Source organism: Protopterus annectens, chromosome 9.part0 (assembly GCF_019279795.1).
Source record: "Protopterus annectens isolate FY-2018-M chromosome 9.part0, PAN1.0, whole genome shotgun sequence".
In the NCBI taxonomy this organism is placed as follows: domain Eukaryota; kingdom Metazoa; phylum Chordata; order Ceratodontiformes; family Protopteridae; genus Protopterus; species Protopterus annectens.
The window spans coordinates 1248761851-1248778789 of record NC_056743.1 but is presented as its reverse complement, the minus strand read 5'-3'; the positions used below and the strand labels follow the sequence as shown (position 1 = coordinate 1248778789).

Here is a 16939-nt window from a genome sequence, read left to right as displayed (position 1 = left end):
CTACATTTATGGTAGGTACAAAACTGTACTATGTCCTTCAAGGATGCATCTGCAGTCCTTACAAATGGGTAGAATACCATAGCCAAACTAGGGGAGGAGGAAGAAGAATTATGGTGTAGTTAGGATCCCTTGCAAAACAGCAGTGGCAAACCCTGCTCGGGATCTAGAGTATAGAGGTAAGTTATAATGCTTGGCAAATGTATGCACGGAGGTCCAAGTAGCAGCCTTTATAATGTCCTTGGTAGCCACTCCTCGTAAGAAAGCTGTGGTAGTGGCTGTAGCCCTTGTAGAATGAGGCCTTATGTTCTGTGGAATTTGCTTTCCATGGTAGAAGTAACAGAGTCTTATGCAATTTCCTATCCACTTGGAGATTGTCTGTTTGGAAATTGCTTTTCCTTCCCTTCCTGTTGCATAAGCTACTAGAAGCTGGTCAGTTGTTCTATTGCCCTTGGTTCTGTCCAGGTAGTAGTGCAACTGTCTATGTACATCCAATGTATGCAGCAGTCTTTCCCCCCTGTTCTGTGGATTGGGAAAGAAGGTAGGTAGGTGGATTGCCTGGTTTAGAGACACTCTGGATACCACCTTAGGCATAAATGTAGGATTAGTTCTCATGGACACTCTATCTTGATGGAAGATTAGGAAGGGTTGTACTGCCATTAAAGCCTGTAGTTCCGAAACCCTTCTTGCTGAAGTAATTGCCAGTAGGAAAGCAGTTTTCCAGGATAGGTGTTGAAGATCTGCTGTTGCTGCTGGTTCGAATGGAGGGAGTGTCAATTTTTCTAGCACAAAGTTCAAGTCCCATGCTGGTAATGGTGGTTTCCTAGGAGGTTTTACATTCTTAATCCCTCTCAGGAACTACCTGAGTAGAGGATGTGAGAAGACAGGGGGATCGTAGCTGTATTCTGCAGAAATAGCTGATGCATGTATCTTGATGGAGGAATAGGACAGGCCTGTATGGAGAAGCTCTGCCAAGTACTCCAGGATGTTGGCAATATCTACCTTTGACACATCTTTCCCTCTTTCAGTACTCCAAATGACAAACCTTTTCCATTTTCCTGCATAGTTCCTTCTTGTTGAAGGTCTGCGGGCCTCGAGGATAATGTCTTTAACCCTTTGGGATAAATCTGGGTTAGTTGCTGTTATGTAATGTTCCAGGCAGTCAGTTGCAGAGTTTTCAGGTTTGGATGCAGGATGTTGTAGTCGCTCTGAGTTAACATCAAAGGAATCAAGGGCAGTGTCCACGTTTCCCCCCGAGACATGCTCCTCAGCAATGGATACCAATGTTGTCTTGGCCAATTTGGAGCTATCAGAATTATCCTTGGACGTTCCTCTTTGATTTTCAGTAGTACCTTGTGCATCAAAGGAAGAGGTGGAAATGCATATGCGGTCAGGCCTTTCCAATTGAAGGATAGAGAGTCCACCTTCCAAGCAAGTGGGTGGTATGTCCTTGTGCAGAATTTCTTGAGCTGGTGATTGAGTGGGGATGCGAATAGGTCTATTTGTGGTATTCCCCATTTCTTTGTGATGGCCTTGAAGATGTCCGGGTGTAGCATCCATTCGTGAGCATCCGAGGTAGTCCTGCTTAACATGTCTGCTAGGATGTTTTCTTTTCCTGGTACAAATATTGCCTGTAACTGAATGTTGTAGCTCAGAGCCATATTCCATAGGTCCAGAGCCATTCGGCATAGGGGGTATGAATGAGTGCCTCCCTGTTTGTTGATTTACCACATGACTGTGGTGTTGTCTGTCCTTATCATCAATTGGCCTTCTTTGAGGAATGGTCTGAAATTCTGGATTGCTAGTTTTACTGCCAGCATTTCTTTTTGATTTATGTGCAGGTGCAGCTGATCTGGAGTCCATAAGCCTTGAATGCACTTGTCCAGCATGTGGGCCCCCCAACCAAGGTCTGAGGTGTCCGTTGTGATGGTTTGGCTTGTTTGAATGTTGTGGAAGGACAAACCTGGGTTTGACTGGCATGCCTGAGCCCACCATAGGAACTCTTCTTTCAGGCATGGGATCAGTGGTATTTCGGTTTCTAAGCTGTGCTTGTGTTGAGACCATAAATTCTTTAGGTACCACTGTAGCTTTCTCATATGCAGTCTGGCATGGGGGACCAAGATTATGCAGGATGCCATGAAGCCCAAGGCCTGCAGTACTTTCCTTGCTGTTAGTTTGTTCTGCTTTGTTAATGCCAAGAAGTAAAGAGGAAGTTGTTCTTGTTTTTCTGCAGTTAGGAATGCCATCTGTTTTACTGTGTCCAATTCTGCACCCAAGAATGTTCTTGTTTGGGATGGTATCAGTCTTGACTTTTTTAAATTGACTGTGTATCCCAGGGCTTGTAGTAAGCAAATGACTCTTTGTAAGTCTTGTGTCAGCTTGCTTTTGTTGTCCGCTTGTATCAGGCAGTCGTCCAGGTATGGATAAATTTGGATTCCCTGAAGCCTGCAATGAGCGATTACTGATGCCAGGCATTTCGTGAACACTCTGGGCGCAGTAGATAAGCCAAAGGGCAATGCTGAGAATTAATAATGCTCTGATCCTGCAAGAAATCTGAGGTATCTTCTGCAAATTGGTCGTATGGGGACGTGCAGGTATGCCTCCTTGAGATCTAGAGTTACCAGCCAATACTCCTTTCCCAGCATGGGAAGAAGTTGCTGTAGGGTCAGCATTTTGAATTTTGGAACAATGATGAATGTGTTTAAAGCGGACAGGTCGAGAATAGGTCTCCAACTTTTCTCTTTTCTTGGTACTAGGAAGAGTCTGGAGTAAAATCCCTTGCCCTGTTCTGTAGGTGGTACCCTTTCCACAGCTCTCATCTTTGTTAATTGAGCTATTTGTTTCAGGGCTTCTCTCTTTTGATTTGGTGGTAGGTTTGGCATTCCTCTTTTTACTGGTAAGGTGTGGAAATGAAACCTGTAGCCTTGGTCTATAGTTTGCAAAATCCACTTGTCTCTTGTGATATAGTGCCAGTTTTCTGAAAATAAGGCTAACTTTCCGCCTAAGGGTGCTGCTATTTGTTCCCTGGTAGGCGGTGTCAGAGCCAAGTCACTGTGATTGTCCTGTTGCAGTGGTAGTGGTTGTATCTGTGCCTCGTTGGTTATTGCCTTGCCACTGGCGTCCCCTGTAGGCACCTCCTCTGGATTGATTTCTGCCTCTGGAACGTCTATTCCTGCCTCTCTGATGTTTAGAGGAGTCTGGAAAGGACCAATTTTTGGAAGGCCAATTCCTGCTGAACCTTGGGGGCTGAACCTGTAAGAAATCTTTAACTGTTTGTACAGATTTTGCCTTCTCTTCCATTTTCTTCATTACTTGTTGGGCAGGAGAACCAAATAGACTGACCTTATCCATAGGAGCATCTAATAGCTTTGCTTTAACATGATCCGGCAAGACCTGTTCTTTCAGCCATGCATGCCTTCTTATAACTGTGCCAGTCATGGCTGATCTAAATGAAGCCTCCAGTGCATCATAGCCACATTTTAAAGAATGGTTACTAACCTGCTGAATGTTATTCACCATTTCTAGAACATATTTCTTATCTAAAGAATCATCAGAGGACAGTTTCTTAGTTAACTGATCAAGCATAAACTCTTGGTATTGGATCATATGAAACTGACAGTTCAGAGCTCTAGCTGAGAGAGTAGCAGAGGTGTATACTTTTTTACCCCATCTCTCTAAGGACCTGGATTCCCTATCAGAAGGGAGAGGGTTTTTTGCTGAGGTCGAAGCTACTGCCTTAGGCCCCTGGGAGATAGTCTCAGGATCTGCAAAAGGAGCCTTGTACAAGTGGTGATGAGTGTCCGGTACCCTGTAAAACCTATCGGGCTTAGCAGGGGCTGGAGGTAAAGTATCAGGAGCAGTGCAAACATCATTAAATGCATCATCCACAACAGGAAGAACTGGGGGTATAGCTAAGGGCCTATGTTGCGGTAAGGGTAAAAAGGTCCTAAGCCTTTTTCTTGAATCTGAGAAATCTTGTCCCTGCCATTGGAATTGCTCTCTCATGGCATGTAAGGTTTCCCCAAAGGAAAATTCCTCTGGTGGAGAGGCAGAAGGAATAGATTCTTCAGCATCAGAATCTTCATAAGTAGAAAGAGGAGCCTCTGGATGGTCTGTATTGTCTGAAACATCAGAAGAGTCATCTGAGGACACTGGCTCAGGGGGCTCTGCTCTAGGTCTCTTTTCTGGAGGTTGAGAGGCCCTGTCTGGGTGAGATTGGGATCCCCTTATTAAAGAGATGAGATCCTCTGCCAGAGTAAGCATTTGGGAACTGGGACTGGGCCTGTGAGAGGGGGGCTTAACAGGCACAGACTTAGCAGTTTTGGCTGCTTTAGCCCTGGCAAAGGCCTTTATAGACATGGCTGCAGGAGGCCTTAAAGCACCACGTGCTGGGGTAGAGACATCCAAAGGGATTGTGTCCGATAATTCTAGAGAAACCACATTAGTAGGCAAAACTTCAGAGGCCGATTCAACAAGGGTAGAAGGGGCCTCGGTGGTAGTCATGGATTCGGCTGAAGATTGAACCGTTTGCTCGGTTTCGTTCGAAACCGAGACACTCGCGGTTTGCTTAACCGTGGTTTCGGCCGAAACCGCGGACCGCGAGTGTCGGTCCTTTTCTTTGCGTTTCTTAACAATTTGAGTAGTCGGGAGGATCCGACGGCATAATGTAAGCAAAATCTGAGCCGAAAAACTGTTCAGCAAACTCCGACCGACGCCTAAGCGTTCGTCGGTTGAAGGAAGCACAGGCTAAACAAGCTGCTATGTCGTGGTCTGGGCCTAAACAAGGTAAGCAGTAAGAGTGGAAATCTTTATGAGGTATTTGTTTCCCACAAGTTAAACAGTTATTCACTTTTTCTGACATCGGCTGAGGCAAAAAAAGAGTCCCCAACGGGGTACTTAGCTTTTAGAAGTCTTCGAAGTAGTATTCAGTAGTAGTAGTCTCTGGATCTGACCGACCGGCACTTGTGAACAGCTTCTGCTTCGGGCGCCACGCGGCAAGAAAGACTGAGGAAAATGGCGTCGGCTGATGCCTTTATACCCGAAGACCAGCAGAGATGACGTCGGGTGAAGTGCGACACCAGCCGAGGCCAGACCCAGACTTTGGAATCCGGCCGACCGAAGGGCTGCCTGACGACAGGACAACCCATTTGTAAGGACTGCAGATGCATCCTTGAAGGACATGTAAGACAGCATGTAAGTAAATTATTTAAAAATTAAGTGAAGCAGAAGTAGATGAAAATACTGAAGTGACTAATGTAGACGAAGTCAGACCCTGAGATTCAGAAAGGCTTACCATGATGCTGAAGCCTTATATAATAAGACTTCTGCATTGCACTAAATCTTTCCGATTTTGACACTGTTCTATTTTAAGGTGTTCCCCTTGCAGTGTTCTTAGTGTGGATGTTGTGTTGTGGGCAGAGCTGCATGCTAATGAGGCAGTTTTGGGCCAATGCTAATTAGCAATGTGCTCTTCTCAGTCTTCTTGGAAATGTCTGTGGTCCCAGAGAATCTCAGTCTTCTTGGAAATGTCTGTGGTCCCAGAGAATCTCTCTGCCAAGTTAAAATTTTAAGCTAGGATGGAAAAAAGTTAATGTCATCAAAAGATGTCAATCACTCCTACTCTTGTACAGGTAAGTCCAGCAAAGTCAGGAGGGTTGGGTGAGAGAGAGAGTGTGTGTGTGTGTGTGTGTGTGTGTGTGTGTGTGTGTGTGTGTGTGCGCGCGCGTGCGTGCATGCGTGTATATCTGCCTGGTCATAGTATGGAAGGTAGAGGATGACATGTGGGATTTGGAGCATGCATGCCGGTGTGTGTGTGTGTGTGTTTCCTGAGAGGGTGAGTGAGATGGGGAGGGCTTGTTTATGGATGACTGCATGTGATAAAGAGTGAGTGAGTGCACAGATATCCAAAAGTGTTTGCATGAATGTGTAGGGGTGTCTTTACTAACATGATGTATGGGCTGCTACAGAAAGCAACAAGGCAATCACGTCTGAAAGTGCAGTGTTCCATTCAGAGATTTGATAATGAGCCATTAATGAGGTGTTTCTCACTGTGGCTATATCAGTGTCTCTGAATCAGAATTTCTCTCCATCTCTCTAACTAGCCAACCTAGATTGGGCAATCAGCACATTAAAAAAAAGAAATTCTATAAATCCCAGTGATGGTTTACAAGTTACTATTAAGCCATAAAATGCAAGAATGAAAGAAAAATGCAACAGAAAATTTAATAAAGCTGTGACAAAATTTGCAGTGATGCAAGTTAATGAAAAAACAGTTTGTATTTATTTATTTTACACAAAAAGGTTATTATAGTTATCACGTATACAGGAAATACAAAAAAAGGTTACTATAGTTATCACGAATACAGGAAATACAAATTATAATTCGATAGCATCTTTTATCCAAAGTGCACCCAAATGTACTTTTTATTTTTTGCTCGCAACTGCCCACTGAATATCAAGCCTTGTGCCTGACAAACTGAACCATTTGCTCCTTCCAGGAGGTGACAGACTGATAATTTCCTAAGTTTTCTCAGGGTAAGGATTAAACAATCCAACTGATGCCATCATCCCTCTCAGAGAACCAATAGCTGATGCTTGGGCTTGCTGACCCAATGGCCTGCCGAATTAATTAAATTTAACTGGGTAGATGAAATGGTGACCATGGACCCTTTTCAGCTAGAACCTGGGGCACAATGATAATGCAGTATACACAGGTATTTCACAGTAGACAATCAACCAACATATTTTTGGGAGATGGAAAAAAAGTGGAGCACTAAGAGGAAACTCACACAAAGGGAGAACATGCTAATTTTACAAAGACCGTGACCAAAGATTAGGACTGACCACTGTTCCGTGGAGTTGTCAGGTTGTACATACCAAATGAAGGTGACCACATCACCTGCCACAGATAAGCACACATCCCTGGCTCATAAACTTTATCTTATCTCTCCAGCAGGTGAGTGCAGTGCAGTAGGCTGGACTGCTTCCATTTCCCCAGGATAGGTGAACCAGAGTTGGCTGCTTACTCCCACCACCTTCTTGTAACAGTCCCCGTAGTCACTAGTCAAACCTATTCCAATGTACTTTTTAAAAAACAATTGACAAGTTGTTAATACTACATTTGAAGAGACTACAAAGCAGAACATAATGTACATGGCAACAGCCACACAAGCTGTAATTTGTTTGTTTGTGTCTTTCGGCTTTTTCCGGTTAGGGGTCCCCATAGCGGAACTCCGGTCCGCTAATGATTGGTAGTGGATTTTGTACGTACCGGGTTACCAGCCCTGACGCACAACCTTCAACGAAGGCACGCCCCATTAGGTTCATAGGTTCATACTAGGCTATCTGCCCTAGGGCATTTATAAGCCTAGCCAGAGTATTCACGTATGCCTCCACACAGAAGACGCTCTAGCTGAGAATCGAACGGGACAACGTCTTGCTATGAGGCGACAATGCCATCGCAGCAGCACCACCGCCCACACAAGCTGTAATCCAAAAGGAAAAATTAAAGTAAGGATAAAAACAAAGCTACTATACAGCTATTCATGCCTGGAGGCACTGGCCAATTTTCATGATTCATGTAAGCAAACATTTTTATAATGCAGTATCTGAGATGACCACACATCATATAAACTGGAGAAATTCCAACAGTTCCAGCCAAAATCCATCTTGTGCTGCAGCAAAATTAAAGGATTAGAAAGAAACACATACAACAGTAATGGTCACGTGGTTATGATATGGGGAGCTAAAACAAGAAAAACTGATTTACTTACCCCTGTGCTGACAAGAGAAAGCATTATACGCTCATTTAGTGCCAATGTTTCACCCTGCTTCATTTTTATCCTCTTCTTATCTAGACACTTCATCGCATACCTGAAACACAGAAACTGTGTGTAACACAATGATGTCAACTACTGAAAATGACACTGTGGCAGGCAAAAAGAGTAGCAGGTTGTGCTCAAAAATGGTTTACTGTCTTGCAGTCTGTATTCTTGTGTAGCCTTTCATTTGAACATCAACCATAAAACTTTACCCCCACCTTTGTCCGTGACCATCTTCTTTAGTCCAAAGACAAGTAGATTCAATTTTTACTTCACAACTAAATTCCAATTATTTTTTGTTACAATTCTTAATCGCAAACATGTTACATGAAATCCAATAATTAATATAAGGAAAGTCTGAAAGCAGCAAAACTGAGTAAATAAAAGCTATATAATCACCATAGCTATGCATGAATGGGTCTCAGATCAGACCTTGGATCCAACTCTTGAGCTCCTCCTCTTCACCATAACACCCCTTTAACTGCTGCATTACCTCAGATCGAGGTTTGCTACTCAATCCGTAAAAAGGTGGATTATAACATACAGAAAGAAAGGAGGACAAAATAGGGGCTCAAACAGGAACAGTGGTTGCAATGTTTCTATTAGATCACTCCCAAAAGTAAAGGAGAGGGGGAAGGAGGATGGGAAGTTGGAAGAAGAATGAAAATGGAACAACACAAATGCATAGTTATGGTGAGTACATCACTTTTATAGCTGATGTTGTCATTTTCATTCATTAATCACCAAATGGGACAGTCCCCAACTACAATAACCTTGGGAGGCGCTCATGGAAGGATATTCCAGAGTACTGCAGAACCAAAGGCAGCCCTACTTCTGGAAATGAGGGCCAATTTGTACTGAGCAATAAAAGTATGGACCAAGTGGCTGCAACACAAATGTCATCAATAGAAACTCTAGCTCAAAATGCAGATGATGTAGCCGTACATCCAGTGGAATGAGCTTTAGGAGGTGCTGGTAAAGGCAGACCTCATAGAGAATACACATGAGATACAGTCCATTAGCCATTTTGCTAAAGTGACTTTACAAACTGGTTTCCACAATTTGTTATGAGCCGTTGGGCAGTCTTCCTATAATCCTTTGTTCTGTGAAGATAAAAATGAAGCTATGTACATCCAAAACATGAAGCATGTACTCTATTTTACTGGAAAATTTTGGAAAGAAGATAAGCAAGTTGATTACTTGGTTGATGTTTTTCTCAGAGGCTACTTTCAATAGAAAAGATGGATTAGTACGCAATGTGACTATCTTTATGGAAAATCAAAAAAGGATGCTTCAAAGAGAGTGCTTGGAGTTCAGAAACTCACTTAGCTGAAGTCATAGGCACTAGAAAGATTGCCTTCCAAGAGGGAAATCTGACATTAGTCTTCACTGAGGGCTCAAATGAGGCTGAGCCAAGCTCTGCAACTTAAGAATAAGGTCCCAAGGTGGAGTGGGGTCATTAATTGGGGGTCTAAGTAAGAAGGTACCTTTAATGAAAACTTTACATAACCTGGATGAAGCTAGAGTGGAAAGCATTATCTCCAGTGTAGTAATTGGAAACGGCTGCTAGCTAGACTATGATGGTTGAAAAACTGGCACCTCCTTGAATAAACTGAAGTAAGAAAATCAAAAACAGCAGGAACAGGAGTAGTAACTGGAATCTTAATTCTCTTTGAAGTGCCCAGTAAGAAAATATTTTCTATTTACCCGTGTATATTGTTCTAATTGAGGCTTTCTGAGATGACATCAGAATTTGGCGAACTGGAGAAAAAAGTCTGGGCTGTCTAGCCATGTTGTCAATTTGAGGTCTGGAATGTCTGAGTGACCCATTCCTGTGGGATGAGATTATATATCTGGATTGGGGTCCAGTGTCCAAGGAGGACATAGGAGATGAGACCAGACAAAATCGAACTAAAGTTGCAGAGGCCATCAGGGGCAATGAGGATAACCTTGCTCTTCAACAGAAGTGCTTTCTGAAGAAATTTGTGGATTAGAGGTAAGGGGGAGAGTTAAGCATACATAAGACTGGAGGGCCAAACGTGGACTACTGCATCTCTCGGTGACTCCACTGATGGGAGATTAGTGCAAAGAACCTGCTGCACTTGTTGAGGGGAGAGGCAAAGAGAAAACAACCAGGTTGACCGCATAGATGGAAGATTCTCTGTGCCACCAATTGGTTGAGAGACCACTCATGAGGCATCAGAACAGTCTTGCTGAGCTTGTTGTCTAGAGCGTTGGATTTCCCTATATGAGGCACTGCTAGAAGAAAGCAGTTGAAGGAGATCACCCACTGCCACACTCTCACTGCATCTCCGCAAAGGGGGTAGGACCTGGTTCTCACAGTTTGTTGATATACCACACTACCAACATTTTGTCCATTTGTATAGCAAATGTCCCTAGAGGGAGTAAGCTCTGAAAAGCCTGTAATGTTAAAAGGACCATATGCAAAATGGTCTCTTCTGGGGACCAAGTGCCTTAAACAGTCCATCCCAAGAAATCCCCCCACCCCAATCAGGAGGGATCCATGATCACCGTGGCAGTTGGAGGTAGAAGTACAAAAGGACGTCCTTGATAAACTTTGTTGGACTGAATTCACAAAAGTAGAGTGTCTTTGCAAACCCGGGAAAGTTTTACAGGATGGTTCAAAGGCTGTTGAAGAACTCGACCATTGAACTGCTACTGTCCACTGAAGAATCTGCATATGGAAATGAGCAGCTGGTAGCAGTGTAACTGTCACAGCCAATGCCCTTAAGGCTTGAAAAAACAACTTTCCTGGGGGAGTAGGATGTGAAAGAATCTGACAAGCTATTTTAAGGTCTGCATTCTGTTGGTAGTAAGAAAGGCCAACTGACTGGTTGTGTACAGGTAAGTTCCTATAAACTCCAAGGCTTGAACCAAGGAATACATGCATTTACCATTCGTCCCATTGTCAGCAGGACACTCACATGTTGAGCCTTGTCATCCCGTTGCCCGCACTGTCAAGCAGTGGGACTTTAAAAGTTCAGTTTTCCCATACACACTGATCTGCCGTGGAAAAGCCAAAAATACTTCTGGCTTTTCCACGGCAATGTGCATGGCTGCAAGGATTGAAGGGGCGGGGATTCCACTAGAAGAGCCTTACAAAGGTTGCAGCTGTACAGCTGTTTTGTATTAGCGCTTCTACAGCTGCTATTTGATTTTTAAGGACTGAGATTATTTGCCAGCTATTGAGGAGGCCAGCCAGCCAGCCATCCATCGTGGAAGGCAGCCAGCCATCCATCGTGGAGGCCAGCCAGCTATGAGAGCCTGGTAGCCAGCCATCTAGGAAGCCAGCCAGCCACTGAATCAGGCAGAGAGAGCCTGCTAGCCAGTCATCTAAGAAGCCAGCCAGCTACTAAAGCAGGCAGGGAGCCTGCTAGCCAGCCATCATAGGAAGCCAGTCTAGAAGGTAGGGAGTCTGCTAGCCAGCCAGCCACTTCAGTAGGCAGGGAGCCAGTCACCCAGCAGCCATTCCAGTAGGAAGGAAGCCAGCTATCCCAGCAAAGACTGTGAAAGTAGTAAGTACAAAGTACAGTTGTGTACACTTACCATAAACGTAGATGTTCGAGTGTATTCACTGTTGCAGTCATTACATTTGGGTAATCCTGCTGGTAGGTTGCCCTCAGTCGGCCTGAATTCCAAAATCTTGGGTCCTGCGTCGGCTGCTGTCGCCAGGTCGTTAGGGGTACAAAAGAAGCAGCCGACGCCATTTTCTTCAGTTTTTCTTCCCCAGATGTCAGGTGCCCGCTAAAAACGTAGCCAAAATTTATATATATATATATATATATATATATATATATATATATATATATATATAAATACATACACCAATAAAAGCTTTACCTTCATCTACAAGCAAATACACCACATAGATTGTATAAATCAGAGAAGGAAAGAAAAGTTCCAACAGAAAAAGGGGGATGGCAGGTGGGTAACCTGGACTGCAACAGTGAATACACTCGAACATCGACATTTATGGTAAGTGTACACAACTGTACTATGTTCTTCGTGTTTCACTGTTGGTCATTACATTTGGGTAGAGTCCCAAATCTATGGTTGGGAGGCTGGAGCTAAACAGCATTAGGAGCGGCTATGAGGCCCTGCAGAACTGCAGTGGCAAAGCCTGCCCTGGATTTAGAGTACAGTGGCAGATGATAGTGCTTTGTAAAGGTGTGCACTGAACTCCAAGTAGTAGCAGCCTCTAAAATGTCTTTGGTTGGTACTCCCCTCAGAAAGGCTGCTGACGTGGCTGCAGCTCTGGTTGAATGTGGCCTAATGCCCTTAGGCACTGGCTTGTCATGGTGTAAGTATCAGAAACGAATGCAGTGGCCTATCCACTTTGAAATAGTCTGCTTTGAGATAGCCTTTCCTTGTGATCCTGCAGCATATGCCACTAGTAATTGCTCTGTCTTCCTGAAAACTTTGGTTCTGTCCAAGTAGAATCTAAGCTGTCTGTGTATGTCCAAAGAATGCAGAATTCTCTCCCCCTTGTTCTGTGGATTTGGATAAAAAGTTGGCAGATGAATAGTTTGGTTAAGAGCCACACTGGACACCACCTTAGGCATAAATGTTGGGTTTGTCCACAGAGAGCAACCAAAAGTAATGCACCCAGTAGCCACCAAGGAAAACTTCACTTTATTTGAATCAAACACCAGCAAAATCCATTAGTTGTTAAGCGCTTTCATCATAGACAATGACTTCATCAGAACAAGGGTACTACACATGCTTGAAGAGGTCTATATATACACTGAGTTACATCAGGTCAGCCAAGGTGGGAAGAGAGAGGGAAATCTTAAGCACCTAGATTTAGGTGCTTAAGATTTCCCTGTCTCTTCCCCCCTTAGCTGACCTGGTGTAACTCAGTGTATATATAGACCTCTTCAGGTATGTGTATTATCTTTGTTCTGATGAAGTCATTGTCTATGATGAAAGCGCATAAGAACTAATGGATTTTGCTGGTGTTTGATTCAAATAAAGTGGAGTTTTCCTTGATGGCTACTGGGTACATTACTTTTGGTTACTAGTATTGTTTCGTGCATCCTGGAACTTTTTATCATTTGGTGAGTTTGTACTCAGAGAGACCCTGTCTGGATAAAAAAATGATAAAGGGTTCCACAGCCGTGAGTGCCTGTAGCTCTGAAACTCATCTTGCAGAAGTTATTGCTAGCAGCAGAGCTGTTTTCCATGATAAAACCTTTATATCAGCAGTAGCAGCTGGTTCGAAAGGAGGCAGGGTGAGTTTTTCCAAGACATAGCTGAGATCCCATGCAGGTATTGGTGATCTCCTTGGAGGCCTTACATTTTTGGCTCCTCTGAGGTACTGCTTTAATAAAGGATGAGAAAAAAACTTGTGGCTTTGTATTGTAATGAGCCGAAATGGCAGAGGCATGAATTTTAATTGATGAAAAAGATGGGCCTTTGTCCAGCATCTCAGTTAAGTATTGCAAAATCTGAGGAATATTTGGTACAGCTGTATCAGTTCCTTGTGCCTGATTCCAAGAACAGAATCTCTTCCATTTTCCAGCATAAGATTTTCTAGTGCTAGGTCTTCTGGCTTCCAAAATGACATCCATCACAGCTTTACTGAGAGGTGTGTTTTGTATGACTATATTATCCACCATGCTGCCAGGTTTAAAGTACTGAGTTGGCTGTGCAGGATCTGATTGTTTTGCTAGGACAGTAGATGAGGTATGAAACAGAGAAAAACTTCAAAAATCCACAAATAGGCAGGCAAACCAGAATAATCCGTTTGAAATATAACTTTGCTTTTCGTACTGACTATGTGCAAACTTCTTCAGACGAGGAACAACATTAAAAGTGTCATTTAAATACTAACAGTTAATGATCAGCTGATAACATCAATGAAAATGTAAAAACACATTAAAGGCACCTCACTAAAGCACAACCAAGTCTGTATAATAATGAAACTTGCTACATAAAATATCATTATAAATAATATATACAACAAATGAATAAACCAACTAATATATATATATATATATATATATATATATATATATATATATATATATATATATATCAAATTATATTAACAACCTTTTAAAGACTTATATTATTATATGAATTACTAAATCTGTATAAACAATCAATTCCTATAACAAACAACTAAACAACAACTAATTAGACATTAAACATAATAGATTATTTGCATGAAAGGATCAAATCCAAAAAATGTATCCTATTACAAAAATATAATATGTATACTATATAAAAAATGTATAAAAATGTATACATAAATGATAATAAAAAGACTGAATATTAACCCTATAAAATTCCTATCTACTAAGACTTTTAAGTTTTAGTAATGCCATTATGGAACACATATTATTTAAACCAGGCCAGTTATAAGAATACAATCTAATCTGCCATACTAATTCTAACCTTTCCAATTCAGTTTCAAAAGGGCCACCCCTAATATTAGGTATTAACTGATCTAACACCCAAAATTTGAAAATATGTGTAGGATATTCAGATACATGCTTAACCAAGGCATTATCTAACTTAGATTTTTTTATGCTATATATGTGTTCGTAGATTCTATCTCTTAGTCTACGAACAGTTTTACCCATGTAAAAACATGGGCAAAGTTGGCATTTGGCTAAGTATATAACAATTTTGGAATTACAATTATTTTTGTACTTGCTTTTTAAATCAAAATTATTAATAATGATGGAATTACTCACTAGGATAAATTTACAATAGGGACAAGAACCAGAACTATGCATACCTTTATTAGTTACTTTACTTTTGTTGTTGTTAATACCATCCAATAATTGTTTAAAGTTCCTGTCTCATCTTAATGTAAATTTAGGTGCTTTACCTACTTTATCTAATAATTCCTTACTTTCTTTTATGATGTTCAAGTTTTTAGAAACAATTCCCTTAATAAAATAAAAGTCGGAATTAAAGGTTAAGGTTAAACTATACTCAAAAGAAAGAGATTTATTTTTCTCTTTACTAGTAACTGGTGAACTAACCATCACCCAGAGAATTCTCAAACCCTATACCTGCTGTTTCTAAGATAAACATTTCATTACATCTATTAACACCATATCCATTAATTATTGGTTTATAAACACCTCTATATCTCTTATCATAAATTTCATCTATTATTTTATCAATAAATCCCTTAGGGTATGCTCTTCTAAGAAACATATCCTTTAAATTCCTGCATCCCTCAAAAAAATCGTCATCCCTTGTAACCATCCGTGCAGCCCTTACTAACTGCCCTTTGACCACAGACTTTTTCTGATACATAGGGTGAGCACTAGAGAAATGCAGGAATGTGTTGGAATATGATGATTTTCTACATATTTTGGTTTCATATTTTTTATCTAAATTGTTTTTTATTAATAAGACATCCAAATAGGCAATTTGATTCTCTTCAAAATTAAAAGTGAAATGAAGAAAAGTCAGTACTGGTGTTAAAATATTTGACAAGATCTTCAGCCACAGAATTTAAAGGATATGTTTCTTAGAAGAGCATACCTTAAGGGATTTATTGATAAAATAATAGATGAAATTTATGATGAGATATAGAGGTGTTTATAAACCAATAGTTAATGGATATGGTATTAATAGATGTAATGAAATGTTTATCTTAGAAACAGCAGGTATAGGGTTTGAGAATTCTCTGGATGATACAGTTAGTTCACCAGCTGCTAGTAAAGAGAAAAATTAATCTTTCTTTTGAGTATAGTTTAACCTTAACCTTTAATTCCGACTTTTATTTTATTAAGGGAATTGTTTCTAAAAACTGGAGCATCATAAAAGAAAGTAAGGAATTATTAGATAAAGTAGGTAAAGCACCTAAATTTACATTAAGACGAGACAAGAACTTTAAACAATTATTGGATGGTATTAATAACAACGAAAGTAAAGTAACTAATAAAAGTATGCATAGTTGTGGTTCCTGTCCCTATTGTTAATTTATCCTAGTGAGTAATTCCATCATTATTAATCATTTTGATTTAAAAAGCAAGTACAAAAATAACTGCAATTCCAAAATGGTTATATACTTAGCCAAATGCCAACTTTGCCCATGTTTTTACGTGGGTAAAACTGTTCGTAGACAAAGAGATAGAATCTACGAACACATATATAGCATAAAAAAATCTAAGTTAGATAATGCCTTGGCTAAGCATGTATCTGAATATCCTACACATATTTTCAAATTTTGGGTGTTAGATCAGTTAATACCTAACATTAGGGGTGGCCCTTTTTAAATTGAATTGGAAAGGTTAGAATTAGTATGGCAGATTAGATTGTATTCTTATAACTGGCCTGGTTTAAATGATATGTGTTCCATAATGGCATTACTAAAACTTAAAAGTCTTAGTAGATAGGAATTTTATAGGGTTAATATTCAATCTTTTTATTATCATTTATGTATACATTTTTTTAGACATTTTTTTTTATATAGTATACATATTATATTTTTGTAATAGGATACATTTTTTGGATTTGATCATTTCATGCAAATAATCTATTATGTTTAATGTCTAATTAGTTGTTGTTTAGTTGTTTGTTATAGGAATTGATTGTTTATACAGATTTAGTAATTCATATAATAATATAAATCTTTAAAAGGTTGTTAGTATAATTTGATATATATATATTTTTTAGTTAGTTTATTAATTTGTTGTATATATTATTTATAATGATATTTTATGTAGCAAGTTTCATTATTATACAGACTTGGTTGTGCTTTAGTGAGGTGCCTTTAATGTGTTTTTACATTTTAATTGATCTATCAGCTGATCATTAACTGTTAGCATTTAAATGGCACTTTTCATGTTGTTCCTCTTCTGAAGAAGTTCGTACATAGTACGTACAAACAGTAGATGAGGTATTTGAGGTAAGGTCGAAGCTGGGCATTGAGACATGTTCCTTAGGATTGGATACCAGTACTGGCGGGGCCAGTCTGGGGCAATCAGTATCATCCTTGGCTTCTCCTGTCTGACCTTTAGGAGTACCTTGGGGAGGAGAGGCAGTGGAGGAAAGGCATATACTGATAGGTTTTTCTAGATGAAAGATAGAGCATCCACTTTCAGTGCTGGTCTGTGATAAGTCCTTGTGCAGTA

At 40.7% G+C, this 16939-nt stretch overlaps 1 protein-coding gene across 1 annotated transcript in view; it reads right to left on the bottom strand.

The window, feature by feature from the left end:
* LOC122811972 (beta-adrenergic receptor kinase 1-like) overlaps positions 1-16939 on the bottom strand; it is a 2445913-nt gene that overhangs the window by 1231160 nt on the left and 1197814 nt on the right. The window contains exon 9 of the mRNA XM_044084173.1: positions 7770-7869. Coding sequence (XP_043940108.1) covers positions 7770-7869 — 100 coding nt within the window. The remainder of the gene's footprint in view (positions 1-7769; positions 7870-16939) is intronic.